The 15,885-nt window shown below is 44.1% G+C and overlaps 1 protein-coding gene across 1 annotated transcript in view; it reads left to right on the top strand.

Annotated features, from left to right (window-relative positions):
* OBSCN (obscurin, cytoskeletal calmodulin and titin-interacting RhoGEF) overlaps window positions 1-15,885 on the top strand; it is a 197,712-nt gene that overhangs the window by 14,426 nt on the left and 167,401 nt on the right. Inside the window, exons 3-7 of the mRNA XM_075746848.1 lie at window positions 4,774-5,043; window positions 7,314-7,574; window positions 12,255-12,557; window positions 13,563-13,829; window positions 14,702-14,977. Coding sequence (XP_075602963.1) covers window positions 4,774-5,043; window positions 7,314-7,574; window positions 12,255-12,557; window positions 13,563-13,829; window positions 14,702-14,977 — 1,377 coding nt within the window. The remainder of the gene's footprint in view (window positions 1-4,773; window positions 5,044-7,313; window positions 7,575-12,254; window positions 12,558-13,562; window positions 13,830-14,701; window positions 14,978-15,885) is intronic.

Here is a 15,885-nt window from a genome sequence, read left to right as displayed (position 1 = left end):
CTGATTCAGAAATGTGTCTAGAGCAGGGATAAAATCACAAGCTGTACGCTGAAACGTGAGCTGTAAAAGAAGTTAGGAAACGCTTCCCAAGAGTAAACCTCCTTGGTTTGTCAAAGAGCAGGGAGGATGGAAGGAACACGAATAACTGATTTGAATTTCCTGAAGGCTTTGGAGATGCCCCTAGGCCATGTGTAAAGTTAACAAGAACAGTGTACGGGTCTCCGTCCTTGGGGCAGGGCCAAGCAATGTTCATCTGAGTCCCTGAATACAGTAATCAGATACTGTACGAAAAGGTTAAAGGTTGCAAGCCAAATAGGATAGAGACTGGAAAAACAGACTGGTGCTGAGGCCACTTTATTCTCCCTCTGACCTGAAGTGATTTTGGATGACCGCTATCATGACAGTCACTTTTGAGATCTGAAAAAGAATTGCAAATTGAGAAATGTGGAGGTAGAAAGGAAACTTGGAAAGCACAGTTACCAGGAAGACCACAGGTACAAGATGGTGGAAACTTGTCCATGCACCTTTAGATAACTCCCTTTGGAAAGATTCTCTATATTCTTACTCTCACTGGATCATTTTTGTTAGGCAGAGGGAAAACTTGTCTCTTGAATAGTAGATGGAGAGCCTGTGAGAAGGTCAGGAATTTCGTCTTGGAAATGTAGGCAAGTGAGAAGACCAGGTCAAGCAGAAAAATACACATTGAGAAGGTTAAGGAAACATTGGCTTCTTTGCAGGCTGCACCTATTCTTAGCAAAATATGTGTTAGCAGGACCTGCTTTTAAAAAATAACATCATCTCATTGCTAGTTTGCTTGGTATGGACCAAACAAAAAAGCCTATGACACTCTGGAGAAGTATGTTCTCAAGACAAGCAGCCAAATTCATAGCTGGTCTAAGCTCTTGCAGTTTTCTGCTAACTCCATGAGCTGCTCTTGCTCTATACTCCCTCAGGGGTTTTCTTTGCTGTTTCTATCTCACATTTTTCCCAGTGGGCAGGCTTTTGTAGCTCTCTTATTTTATCTCTTATTTCTTCTCCTTTAGAAATGTTTTTGCCTTCATTATATGCCTTAATAAGTATTTCTGCTTCGGCTAAAAACAGATTAATATGAAAAAAATGTACAGTAAAAAAAAATTGAATTGATACTAGAGATGAATTTAAATGACCTCTCCAGGCACTGAAAATCAGCCATGACCTGGGAGTCCAAATGTTACAAGGACAAAACAGAATTGCTATTCAAATTCACACCACTGAGCTCTGATGGAAATAAATGTTTCTAGATAATGGTTGATTTGGAGTGATCAGAAAAACACCATTTTGTACTTTTGGTTGAATTCTTCCATATTAGAGTTATACTTAACACGAGCTTACATTGAGAATCACCTTGTGAAAGGGTAATACGTGACAAATAGGCATTTAGAAATGAACAGTCAATGTTTATGGAGTTTATCAGATCAAATATAACGTTGTTATCTGTTATCTTCCTGGTGGACCTATAGTAGATACAGCCTTGAATTGTGCTGGGTGCTGTACAAATAGGTAAGAGAATACGCCTACGTTAGAGAATTTGCAATGTAAATGCCAGAATCTGATGGACTGCAGGCCAGCGTGGGGTGAAAGAGTAATGGAGGTCCCTGCTCAACTCACCATATTGGCCAGTGGGAGAATAAATGTATTTATTTGTTTTCATGTTTAACTAGTTAAATGGAAAGTACGCTGAAAGGCTGGTGTAAAGTTTAGTGCTTCCTCCCTCAGAATAAGTCTTCTTCATGTAAATATTATATGGTTATATACTCAGACTGTGTGGATTAGTCTATTAACAAGGAAGATGAGACACCTGCCTTTCGCAGATCTTTCCCTGAGATCTGGGTTGCCTGTTGATCAGCTGGAGACACTGTTCCCTCCTGGCCACCTCTCCGAGCATCTCTCTGACCTGGGCAGGGGGTTGGTTACGGGCCAGATTAATTGTTTGGGATGCCTACTCACAAGAGCCCCGTGGTCCTTCTGTAGTCCCCTGACCAAAATTAACCCTTTCTGTCTGGCCAGGTACATGCTGGACGATGTAAAGAGCATGAAGATATATTCAGGATGAGGAGGCTGGTGTGTTTTGGAGACTCTCTCACGTCTCCAAAGCAAAAAAAGCAGTGGGCTGGGTGAATCCCAGGCTTCAATTTGGTTTCTCTGCTGCTGGCTCTCTGAAGCCCCGTTCAGAGTGAGATAAGACTGTGTGCACATGTCAGTAGGACGAAAGCAAAATTGTTTTCAGAGGATATCCGTGACCCCAAGCTGCCAAAGACAGCCTTGCACCTACTTTCCCTGGCTGGAAAAGCAATGCTGTTACTGCAACACATACAAAAGAATCAACCAACTCTTCTGTGTTTGTACATTTAACAGCTTTTTCCTAGAGCAGCTTTTTTTTTTTTGCTTTTTGTTTTTTTCCCCATCTTACATACTGCTTAGACACTGTAAAGGGAGAGGGATTAACGATATGGCCAGTTGCTCCAAGTATGGGAATACACTTGTGTGCTTCTCAGGTACATCTCATGTTCCTTCTGGCCCTTGGGCATGTCTGTGTGTTCTCAGCGTCGGATCTAGGCTCCCTCCTACCTCACACAGCGACGCTGCTGCTCCCAGAGGCTGGCATCCTTCTGATCAATGCTTTCTTGATCTCATCCTCTTGCTTCTTTCCATGGCAAGAGATTGACAATGCTTCAGTTCTCCTTGACTACATGGGTTGCTTCCAGAGGTGATATATGGGATTGCAGAGCGGGAGTCTGAGTTGCCTGAAAGTTAAAGAAAAAAAAGATAATTAACATGTGGAGTGTGGGCAGAGCAGGTCTGTGTAACTCTACCTGAAGGCTTTTCAAGGCAAGACTTTGACTTGCCTTGAATTGAAGTGCATTAGGGCAAAACATTTTTTAAGAAAATAAACAAGTTGACATGGTAAACTAGAGTCACCTTCCTGTTCCTAAAGGTGTTGTATGGGTTCCCAGTCAGGTTTTAGTCTCAGGATAACTACCAAGGGAGTAGATAGCATTGCTCCCTCCAGGTGTCCTGTCAAGCCCTTAGGGTCTGGTATGTCTATCCAGGCTGTGCTCACCTAGAAATGGTTGGAGGTGTTTATGTGACAGCTGCCATCATGGCTGTGCCAGGGGTGGAATGAAAGACCTGCAGCACTGAACACACGAGCTTCCCCAGCTTAAGTTCAAAAAAGAGCAAACCAGATCAAAGGCAGCGCTCCTCCCGTAGCAGCTCCTGTCCTAATGGTGGGGCAGGTAACGGGCTCAGTTAGACCCTGAGCTACTAGATCTGAATTTTACAAAAATGGAAGCTCCTGGACATCAAAGCTTGAATCTGGGATGCTTGAGGGCCTCAATTTGTGTTTCTCCAGCCTCTAGAGCACCGTAACTCTTAGTGCGATGTGTCGCTGTGGGCATGGGCTTGTAAATCTAAGAGAAGTCCACTCCTGTTTGACTCTTAGACTAACATCTAGCATTGCTGACTGCTAGTGACCACATGAAATCACCAGCTGGGGAGCATGTGTGTGGTCAAGGAGAGGGAGAATGAAGTCATGAGAAAAGGCTGGGAGTTGGTGCAGTAGCTATTAGAAGATGAAGGTACATATCAAGATGTGATCTCTCATGAGTGGTGATGCATCAGCACTGCCTAATCCAAGTCTGTGACATGACTATGGCACCAGTCCCATGGCTGTGACCACCGGCTGTCCTCTTCAGTCCAACCACCCTGTCTCTAGTTAAGTGCTGGGGTATCAGGATGATTTCACAGTGCAGCTGTCACTGGAATTAAACATTGTTCTGCTCGTAAAACATCTTCCCCTCACTGCCATGCAGCTATTATTTTGCATGTTTGATCTAAACTCTGGTTTCTCCCTAAGCCAGAGAACTGCAGCCCTGTTGCTGGGGGAAAGCAGAGGCAGTTGAGAGACTTGGGCTCTTTAGTTCTTTTGTTGTCATTGACAAAAGTTGATACAGAGCCTTAGGTGCTTGTGGGGAGAACAGAAAAGTCCTCCATCAGCTACTTTGGTGCTTTCCCCCATGTCTGTCCTTGTGTGCACAGCCTCCTCTCATCTTTCCGTGCCCTTTCGGATCCCTCCGCTGAGCTCACTTCTGCTAAACAGAACATTGTCCCTAAAACATTGGTTCTTGCACCAGCTGTCCAGCCCAGCTGCTCCCGCTGACCTAGAATTGCTGCCCTGTACCCTCTCCCTAAGACCAGCTTGTTTCCAATTTACCCACCTGTAGCATCTTTACTTTTAAGGGCTTTTATTCTGACCCGAAGTGGATGCTGCTATATAGAAAGTCAGGCTGGGTGGTCCCTGCCCTCCATTTAGTTGGCACCTTTAAATGACAGGGTGCAATGCAGAGGTGCTCATGCTAGAGGACAAGCAGGCCACAAGAGCAGAATTTATTAATCTGATGCTTCACCAACTTGTTCATGTTGCTTTGGAGTAGAGCAGGCTCCTCTGCGTGGTGTTGTGGGGCAGGTACTGTGATTCAGGTTGACACTGGCTCATTTATAGAGAAGCCCTGCAAAGCACTTCTGCTGGTATCTAAGATTTTTGTTTTACATTAAATCAGAACACCTACTGTAGTAGGGCTTGGTTATGAGTTTGGATGGCGGCTCAGGACAAATCAGTATCATTAATAAGGAGTGTTAATGTTTAGTTTTTTCTGTTGACTTACTTATTTGCACACCTCTCACCTCAGACCATCATAAACTCTTGTTTCTCCTTTCTGTTTTTGTCATCTTAAGAACCCTCAATACCCTTCAAGGAAAAACTGAGGGATCTTGAAGTGAGGGAGAAGGAATCTGCCACCTTCCAGTGTGAAGTGCCTGTTCCTAGTACAGAGACAGCTTGGTTCAAGGAGGAAACCAAACTCCGGCAGAGCAAGAAATACAACATCGAAGAAGAGGGCACGTATCGCCGCCTCACTGTCCAGAATGTCACTGCAGATGATGATGCTGTCTATATCTGTGAGATGAAAGAAGGGAGCAGGACCATTGCAGAGTTGTCTGTCCAAGGTGAGAAAGGCTCTTGCTATTTCAGATTGGCCAGGCCTCGCCTACTGAGTGCGAGATTCACACATGAGACTCCAGACTTGACCTTGTGAAGGACATTTACCCTATGGATCTGTGCAGTGAAGAATTTATGGTGTCAGACTCCCTTATGGTGTGAGAGGAGAGCTATGGGTGGTTGGTCAGTGGGTCCCTGGGTCTCCTGCCAGGGTCTGTCTGGGACACAGGGTCACGGAGCTTGGACAGATTGTGATGCTACATGAGATATGCCACCTGGTTCGGCCCAATGCTTAAAGGGCCTTCCTAGAAGACAAAGTTCTTGAGCTGTAGCCTAGCATTGTAGACTTTCCTTAATATGATCCCAAAGCAATGGATGCGTTCCCTGGCAGTCTCACACAGGTTTTGTCTGGTGTCCGGTGAACGCAATGGTGTATCTTGTCCAAGAGTGCTGCTGACCACACTGGGAAGCTGGCTTAGCTGGTTTATGGTCTGATGTGTGGTGCAGGCTGTGGTCAGCACCAGCGTGGTTTCAGACTGGAAATCAGATCCATGCTTGAGATCTCTGACATCCGGAGCTGCTCTCTGGAATTTGGAAAGCTGATGAGAAAGGGGCAAAATGTGGCTGTAGATTCACATCCAAGTCTCCTGAGTCTGGTGGTTTAGGACTGAAGTGCAAGTAGGTGTAGAGCCTGGTATGGTGTAAGTGTCTCACAGCCAGTAGACATGCACATCAGACACAGGTATGTTGGCAGAAGGAGCCATTGGTTCTGAACGCCATGACTTGCTATATGAATAAGAACCTACCCATGCAACTCCAGGACCTGTAATTTTTATTTTGATGATGCTTATGCTGGTATCATTGACATCTCCTGGACTGTGAATTGAAGACCTGTAATAGTAACAGGATTGCACTTGCCCTGTCTCATCTGAAGCCTGTCTTTACTCCCAGTGAAACCAGAAGAAGGTCTCCGCTATATAAATTGGTGCAAGATAGCTGGGTGCTATGCATTCTTGTGCAAATCCCTTTTTATATCATTACCAAAGAGATGAGAGTGAACATGAGTGGAGGCAGAAGGGGAAATTTAGTCTGGAGACACGGGAGAGTTCAGATGGACATCTTTTTGTTATACCTTCTGATGGGCTCGACCAGCCAAACACTGTGTGTTTGGCCCCTGTAGGAGAGCTGCTATTTGTTTTACTTGTTTGTGCCATGGTATTACAGCATGTGCCATTAAAAATGAGAGTGACTGAGCCAGGTGGAGCTCTCAGGGGGGTGGGGAAGGAGGCAGAGACTTCCTGGGGGAGCCCTATGCCTGCCCTGGGGGGAGAAGATTCGAGAGAACAGGGTGAGGTTGGGCGAATGTGAGAGCTCGGCAGGATGCAAAGGGCTGCAGGGATGAGGACACTGCTGAGGGCAGCAAGGAGCAGACACACGGACAGGCTTCGGAGAGGATGAGCAGAGAATCAGGGTCTTGAATCCTACTCATGAAACATGTGCCTGATCTGCTCCTTCATGGAGGAGTTTGCTTCTCATGAAATAGCTCTAGGTGCTTTGACTGGGCGACGGCTCTTCTGCCTCGCAGGGACTGTTCCAGGGCTGGAGCCAGTCACTATCTGTCAATAGGGGTGGACTCCCCAGCTTTGTCCAGGCTTTCCTATGAGTAGTCACATCTTGTTACTCTGAGGTTATTCTAATAAGCGATAATCATCAGTCCCTTGGAAAGGGCACATAAGTGAAGTTCATTCCTTGTGAATTTCTGGGTTGACTCTAAAACGAAATCTGAGCTTTTCAGTGTATTTTCTATTAATTCAGGTGACTGATGTGTTTGCTGTCTTGGTCACATAACTTACTGGTAACTTTAATGGAGGCAAAATGCCAGAGACAGATGAGAGACCTGACCTACTTTAGCAAAATTTTAATTTGAATTCCCAGCATATGCGGGCAACGAAGGCCGTATCACTGTCAAATCTGTTCTTGGCAAGGCCATGTACCTTGTGCTTACCCAACATCAGACCCCACATTAGGCTAGAAACATGAGTGACTGTAGTCAAACAAGATTGCTTTTCTCTCTTTAAAGGCCAAAATGAGTCCTTGGGATTATCAGTTCTGTATAACTCAGAGCCTAAGAATTAATTTAGGGATGTCTGCACAGTGTCTACAATGTTTTGGTTAGGTGAGAGCTGTTGGCTAGTCTTGTTGTAGTCTGGATGGTCCAGTGTTACCAGAGACTTTAATATCTGCTGTTTGCTCATCATAATTAATTTCTTATTTAAAGGGAACATCATTAAAAAACTTCCACGAAAGACAGCGGTCTTCATAAATGATACAGCCATCTTCTGTGTGGAGCTGGACAATGAATGCCAGAACATCCGATGGCTGAAAAATAAAGAGGAAGTGAAACCCAGTGATCGAATCTCCATCACATGCTCCGGCAAGCAACATACCATGATCATCCGAGAGTGTAAGATGGAAGATGCTGGTGAGATTGCTTTCCTGGCTGATGAAAGCAGGACTTCTACCCAGTTCACTGTGACCAGTAAGCTTCACTTTTATTTGGTGTTGATGTTGGGCCTTCCCTAGCAAGCAGGTATTCCCGTGTTAGCACTGTTGTTCTAGGTACCGCCATGGTAAGTTTGTTGTCCAAAGACAGCAGAAGGTTCAATGCCTGCCACAAAAGGCTTGACAGCCTGAATGCTAGCATGATGAAACGTTATGGAGAGATCAAAACAGAGAGAGGAGTCCTGGGTAAAAAGCATGGCACAAACATGTGTCTCCTCTGCACCATTCTCATTTCATGCTGGAGTGAATGTAAACTGATAAGTGAGTAAAACACGGGGTGAGGGACACGTGTGTTCTCCCCATCAGGAGGTGCTTAGAAAACATCGTGTAAGTTGCATACATTGCAGTCGCCTGACTTCATTGTACACAGAGCACCACGGGTGCTCCACCTACATGTTGACCTCCATTTTCCAAAATGATTAATTTCTTTGAGGGGCATTTATCAATTTTTGCTATGGGATAATACTTCTTCTAGCAAATAGGGGCCACTTGTTTCTCCCTCTCTCCGCTGAGGATTTGGAGGGGAGAGTCAGCAAGCATTCAATTTCTTCCCTAAGTCTTGAGTCTACAGAGACATGAGGGTAGCTTGTGAGTATGCTGGCTATGATAGGGAAGTAGGTAGGTGCCCTGAACATTTTTGGCAGGCTATTTCCATTCTAGCAAGCAAAAACATCTGTGAAGGAACATCTACATACACACATGTGAAGCATTTCAGGGGCAGTCAAACATTCACCAAACTTGAAACATCTTTGATTTTAGCTTCTTAAGCTGTTTGCATTAAACTAAAATATAAAAACCTCACAAACAAAAACCAACCCAAAAACCCCCACAAAAAATCACACCTGAAGAAAAAGGGGAAATACTTCATCCTGAAAATATAGTCTCTTTCCTTTTGTGGAGACCAGCAAAACCATGTCCTCTTGCATCCTGTTTTTGACATGACAAAGCTGATAAGACTGTGTGAATTGATGGTAGCTAAGCTGAAAGAGGGGACCTTTGTGTTGATTAGCTTTACTTGGGGGGGGGGACTGATATAACATGCAGGCTGGAGAATTCCTTCAGCTGGCACATCTGATCTGAGCAAGGGTTTCCATTGACAGAGCAGTAGCAGCAGGTGCAGTGTAATTGAGATTAGACCCAAAATGAAATTTTGGTGAAGTTGCCTTATTTTATGAAGCTTTATTTTGATGGCATTGCATTTTGTAGGCAAAAGCTACTTCATTTAATGCAGAGAACTGCATGTGGTTTCTGCCTCTGTTGCATTTCCAATTTGCATATGAACAAGTCACCAACTCTAGTCACTGTTTGGGAAGAATAATACTTCCTTTCTCCCTCCACCACCTCCAAATTTCTTTTTACCACTCAGTAATTGCAATCTTTAAATAAAGGTTGATAACTGCTGTATTATCTCAACTTGGTTCGGGCATTCTGATGCTATTGAGCTAAAATGAGGAGAAAATGAGGTTGAGTGTTGCACTTAGCATTGTGACAGTTTCTAAGGTATTTGGAAATCTTTAACATTCAACCAAGCACTTATTCAATGGTAACAGCAAAGTTCACTTTGCTGTTTAATTATGACGCAAGTGTTGATTCATGGAATAGCAAAAGGTAAGAAGCTGCCTTCTCACAAACAAGTGTATCTGAACAAAATATTACATTACGGTTTCTGATGGTAAGGTCAACAGATCTGATTCCAGGATCTAATGTTCAGCTTAATGCTACACTAATGGGACCTTTGGCAGCCAGCTCTGACCAGCAGTAACTGACAGACTGGTAACTGTGCACCCCAAAACACTCATGTCTGTTTAAGGAAAAGTGTATTGCATTGAGATTTCCTATTTTTACACTTTATGTGTATCTTATTAGCTGCTTGAAGAATCTTGTGTACTGTGTTCACATCTTTTTCAATTAGCTGGATGCGATTGGTGTTTGCTGTTTTAATAGCATTTGTCAGGCAAGCAATGTTTACATATTATTTCCTTAGTATCGTACATTGTTACTGTGCCCATTTTACAGATGGGTAAACTGAGGCAGGGAGCAGCTCAGTTTTCCCAGAGTCTGGTTTTTAGTCTAGGCTCATTGTATAGGCTCCCTCTATAGTCATGAATACCTGAGTATATACAATCTGAGATGCATTTCACCTGTCTCACACCTTTAAGCTGGGATGACGTGCTCCCGAGTGTGCTGTTCTCTGTGGGATTACAGTCAGAGTCTGGTTGACTGACTTAAACCAGACACCTTTCAGATAGCTGAAATGAAATTAAATGAATCCTTTACTGTGTTACTAGATGTGTTACTAGAGTGTATCAGGTAATTCCTTGCCTCTTGACTTAATCAGTGGCAGAACACAGTGAATAACTCTGATGGGATTTTAGCCTTCTCTAAAGGTTTCAAGAAGGAGACGGTGAACGTAAATCTTTATTATGCGAATACCTGCAGGGATGCATTTGTGACCTCAGCTACTGTAAAATAGCCACATCTCCTTGATTGTAGGGCCTCACGGTGGGGACATTTCTTTGTCATTTCCTTTTGAGGTTAATTCCCCAATTCCAAAACCTGGCTCTGCATAAATTGGTAAAACAGAGACCCCCAATGACAGCTATCACTCTTGGGGGCCCAAGTTATAAAAGGCCTTCTGAATGGGGATAGCATAAAATTCAGAAGCAGGACAGAGGACAGATACCCAGATGAAAACATCTGCTGAGAATCATAGAATCATAGAATGGTTTGGGTTGGAAGGGGCCTTATAGATGGGCAGGGACACCCTCCACTGGACCAGGTTGCCCAAAGCCTCATCCAACCTGGCCTTGAACATTGCCAGGGATGGGGCAGCCACAACCTCTCTGGACAACCTGTTCCAGTACCTCACCACTCTTAACAGTAAAGAATTTCTTTCTAACATCTAATCTAAATCGACCCTCCTTCAGCTTAAACCCATTCCCCCTTGTCCTGTCACTACACTCCCTGATAAACAGTCCCTCACCATCTTTCCTGTAGGCCCCTTCAGATACTGGTAAACCACAATTAGATCTCCCTGGAGCCGCCTTTTCTCCAGGATCAACAAGCCCCACTCTCCCAGCCTGTCCTCATAGCAGAGGTGCTCCAGCCCTCTGATCAGCTTTGTGGCCTCCTCTGGACTCTCTCCAACAGCTCCATGTCTCTCCTGTACTGGGGCCCCCAGAGCTGGATGCAGTACTGCAGGTGGGGTCTCACCAGAGCGGAGTAGAGGGGCAGGATCACCTCCCTCGGCCTGCTGGTCACGCCTCTTTTGATGCAGCCCAGGACACGGTTGGCTTTCTGGGCTGCAAACGCACACTGCCGGCTCGTGTTGAGCTTCCCATCAATCAATACCCCCAAGTCCTTCTCCTCGGGGCTGCTTTCAATCCATTCCTCACTCAGCCTGTAGTTGTGCTTGGGATTGCGCCAACCGATGTGCAGGACCTTGCACTTGGCCTTGTTGAACTTCATGCGGTTCACATGGTCCCACCTCTCCAGCCTGTCAAGGTCCCTCTGGATGGCATCCCTTCCCTCCAGCATGTCGACCACACCACACAGCTCGGTGTCATCGGCAAACTTGCTGAGGGTGCACTCGATCTCACTGTCCATGTCACTGTCAAAGATGTTAAACAGCGCCGGTCCCAGTACTGACCCCTGAGGAACAGCCAAGCCCATGTATCAAGCAACTGAGATGTCCGTAACTTTAAAACCTGTTTATTCATATCTAGCTTTTATCTCTGAAATGTCCCAGTTGTACGATGTTTAGGTGCTCATTGTTGAAATCCGTTGAGAATCTGGGCTGGAATGTAAGTGTAAGATTGGAACAGATTCTTCAGAAAAAATGAGGGACATAGTCTGCTGGCACAGGCTGCTTTTTATGGGGTGGATTTACATTGCTGCACAGGATGCCACATCTGTGTGTAAAGGATTGCAAAATATCACCGCACTCTTCCTTGATGCAATAATACATTGCCACGCGTTGGTTCTCTCAGGCATGCCTACGTTCCTGACTGCAGGGACGTGTATGGTTGAAATCCTGATAAAAGATAAATACCAGCAGACTTAAAATGTTAGTGCAAATATCCCCGTGCAATGATGTCTAGTAAGCAGGGCAAAATTGTGCTGCCTTGCCAGAGTAATCCCATTGAGGTATTTTTATTTTTATTTAGCCTGGATTCATATCAAGGAAGTGGAACAGGAATTTGGTGCACAGAATTTTGAACAACCTCTGATGGTGGCTTTACTCATCTTCTGAGTGAAAATAACAAGCTGAGTGTTAGTCTGCAGGAGCAGAATAGGAAGTGGTGTGGGTCTGTATCTAGCACTGAAAACTCAAGCCTATGAATTGTTCCATTATAGAGACTGTGCAGACAGTTGTATATTGTGTAGAAATCACATATGTTTAGCTGTGGAGGTAGGAGTATTATACATCTTTGTGTAATGCAGCCCAAAACCATTTTCTTTCCATTCTCTTGCTTTACCACCTCACATCAATGTTTTATGGAGGTTTATTAAGCAAGAGTAGCTTTTAGTCCAGTGTAAGCTTTTTCAGTGAGGCACGATGGCTCACTATGTCCACTCTGACATAAACTTCTTGCTCTGTTTTTATTTGTTTGTGGTTTTTTGTTTTGTTTTGTTTTTTCTTTTTTCCCTTGTACAGCTCCAAAAAAACCTCCCACCCAACCCCCAGCTGACCCTGTGGTGAAAAATAAAACAGAAACCTCAGTGACACTAGCATGGTCCCCTCCAAAGACGGACCGCCCCATTCCAATCGATGGCTACGTTGTGGAACGCAAGAAACTAACTGGCTTTACCTGGGTGAGGTGCCATGAGTCTCATGTCCCTGTCCCAGAGTTCACGGTGAGCAACCTGTCAGAAGAGTCTGACTATCAATTCAGAGTGTCTGCAATCAACGCCTACGGACAGAGCCCCTACCTGGAGTTCCCAGGGAGCATGCACCTTGGTGAGCACAAAACCATCATAAAATGGGTCCGTCTGCACTGTGGGTGCTCTAAAGACACTTTCCCATGACTTTGAGGATGATACAGTAATAGCGCAGCAAAACCTTTCTCATTTCAACCACTGACCGTTGCCAACGTGATGGTGGTTGGGTTTCTGTGATAGAGCTGTGAGTATGCTTGTATTCCAATATCTGACATGAGGCTGTGTGAGAGGCAGAGCTCTCTGCAACAGAACTTAAGCCTGTAAGGGCTGCTTCTAAACCTGGTATGAAAAGAAAAGTTGAGGTGGACTTATAATATAATTTTCAGTATTTAAATATCAAAACTGTATCTACAGAATATTTATGTGGTGAACATACTGTCATGCAAACCAGGTTCCAGTCAGTCTCTCTTTAATCTTAGAGTTACTAGGAGAAATATGGGGATTTTACTTTATTTCTAGGGTGCCAATGTGCCCATAGAATTATTATGAGCAGTGAGATTGTGTCTTTCTTTGATTTGTTGCACTGCACAATATCTGCACAGGCTTTGATTGTACTGTGTCTTGTTGTTGTGTCATCCTTTTGCTTAGCCATCTGAACGTGCCTGTGTTTTCCTAGCATATCTAGAAGTGACTAGTAGGCTGGGTGGCCTCCTTAGGATCCTTCTGAAATCTAAGAATAACAATGGCTGTTAAATAAATAGCACACTTGCTAGGGAACCTAGGTGTTTCATGCTTGTAATGCTTTTAAACATCTTTGGGAAAAAATAAGTAAAATATACCTGTTGCTCTTTCCCTGCAGAGAGACTTACCCTAATGCCAGAGGTCAGTTACCTGCAGCTGTAGAAATCAAATCCTGTTGACCAACCATGCATTGCCTTCAGTGCATGCAAATTGTATAGGGCTGAAGGATTTTACTCTTGTGTCTTGTTTACCCCAAAACCTTTGTTCTTAGGAAAGATTATTCTCCAGCATGGCAGTCTTGTGTCCTTTGATCTCAGAGATATGTGTTGTTTTACTTCCCCAGAGCCAGTCCTGGCTGTGAAAACCCCCCTGACAACCGTTGAAGCTGTACCTGGAGGGGATGCACTGTTTACTATTGACCTTACAACGACATGTTCTGGCACTTGGTACCTTAATGGTAAAGTCTTACAGGAAAGTGAGACCTATATCATTAAGAGAACTCAAACTACTCATACCCTGATCATAAAGAACGTCACCAAGAACGATGATGGAGCAGAAGTAAAATTTGTTGCCAATAATGTTGACACGAGCACCAAGATGAGAGTGAAAGGTATTTACTTTGATCATTATCCTTTCTTCTTCCAGTCAAGGGGTGGTTGCTGTGACCTCATGATTAGAACTAGGTTTGGAGGCTTTCATTAATGCCCGGACTGTATGAAACATCTGAAATTGCATCATAATGTGGTTTCTGGTAATGACCTAACCATGATAGCATAGAGTTCAGAGATAACCATGATAGCATAGAGTTCAGAGATACCAGCTGCTTGGTATCTGAACTAGACTGCTTAACATCAGCTCATGAATTTCTGTAGTTCACAACCATCAGTGAGCAGATTCTGTCACCAGATCTACCACTGAGTCACCTTAGACCAGTAATTTCAGCTCCAGGTTTGGCTAGTCTTTCTGACTGTAGTGGGGTAATTCAAAAGTAAAGGAGCACTAATTACTAACAGAGTTTGTTTTTTTTCTTGGAGGTTTTTTTAGTGTACCACAGATGTGTGCGATGTAAAAGTTAATATCATGTAACTTGATTTAGCATTGAGAGTTGGGTCCTCTGGCTTTCCTCTGTGAAATGAAGATAACATCTATATCTACCCACACTGCATGGCAAAGAGTAATGCGTAGGCATTCATTCTGGAAGGATGTGTTTGACTTTGCGTGAAAATCTCTGCAGAAGCATGTTTAGAATATTTATTATTAATCTGTAGAAAAATGTGCTTTTTTTCCCCCCCTGCAGTGACTCCGTCAATAAAACCATATCAAGTCTTCTGAACTGAAAAAAATTGCTTGGTGTTGGCATGAGTGTGAGGGCAGGAGCAAGACCTAATGGTTTTTCAAAGATCTTGGAGTCTACAGCAGACACATTTCAGGGACATAGTAGCTCGATATAACTTCAAATAACAAAAGCTTTGTTCCTGACAGGTGCTGCAGTGAGATTTACCAACAAGAGCAGAGATATAGAAAAGGTCTCTGTTCGGCTGCGGGAGGAAGCCAAACTTCAGGCTGAGCTTTCAGATGCAGAGGCTACTGTGAAGTGGATGAAGGATGGAAAAGAGCTCAAGGCCAGTGAAAAATATGAACTTCAAACTGTGGGGAAGAGGCACATCCTGAAAATTCACAACACTGCAGCAGAGGATGCTGGAGTTTATGAGTGCATTTGTGAAGGGGATAAAATGGTCTATCAGCTTTCAGTGAAAGGTATGTGACTGCCTGGCCTGCTCCTGCCCGAAGCCAATAGAGTCATCAAGGGACAGAAAGGGAGTGCTCCAGAGGCGGTGCAGGGAGTTGTGGTAACTCCCCATCAACATCTAACGTTGACAGTGTCTGTAGTCCCAGAGTAAAGAAGTTGGGAGTAAACTTGGGATCTAACACCATCTCAGTGGTAGGAACTGTGCTTGCACTCAGATTGATGTCTTGTTATTACATGAGATTGAATGGTGGGTAGTGAAAAGGTGCTCTTGTGATGAAGAACTTCAGCCACAGGGACAGGACATGATGCACATGATTCCATGTCTGCCCTATACTTGCTATCTGATGTCAGACAAATCACTGATCAGCTAGTTCAGCTCTGATTAAGGTTCTGATGGACCAAGATCATCTTGTCATTGTGGGATTTTTTTTCTTCTTTGTCTGGTTTTTGTTTTCTGTCAATACCCTGGTGGATAAGAACTGACCTTTCCAGGACACACTGGATGGCTTGACTCATCTCATTTCTGTTTGCAAGGTATTCATATGCAGGGTTGCATAAAACGAACAGCAAAATGTCCTTTTTTTTTTTTTTTTTTTTACAATGCCCCGTTTGTTAAACATGAACCAGTACTATTTTATAACAGCTCTGTTGTTCACATGTTCTTGTTTTTATGTCAGTCCCCTGATTGCCTGCTACCTAGCTGGTGGGCACGTCCACTCCCAGAGAAAGACATGGAGTCTTGAACCTTTCATTTAATATCTGAAACCAACAGCATTAAGCCTCCCTCTTACAAGCCCTTCCCATCTGTGCAAGCTTTTATGAACTAGTTCATAGGAGAGTTTCCTCTGCCTTGAATGGGACCAGGTTTTGGCTGAAAAGCCGCAGTGTATCCCCAGATCATTCCTCATGGGTATCA

This window comes from Balearica regulorum, chromosome 2 (genome assembly GCF_011004875.1).
Source record: "Balearica regulorum gibbericeps isolate bBalReg1 chromosome 2, bBalReg1.pri, whole genome shotgun sequence".
Classification (NCBI taxonomy): Eukaryota; Metazoa; Chordata; class Aves; order Gruiformes; family Gruidae; genus Balearica; species Balearica regulorum.
Note: the sequence above shows the minus strand (reverse complement) of the source record. Positions and strands in the feature narration are given on the sequence as shown.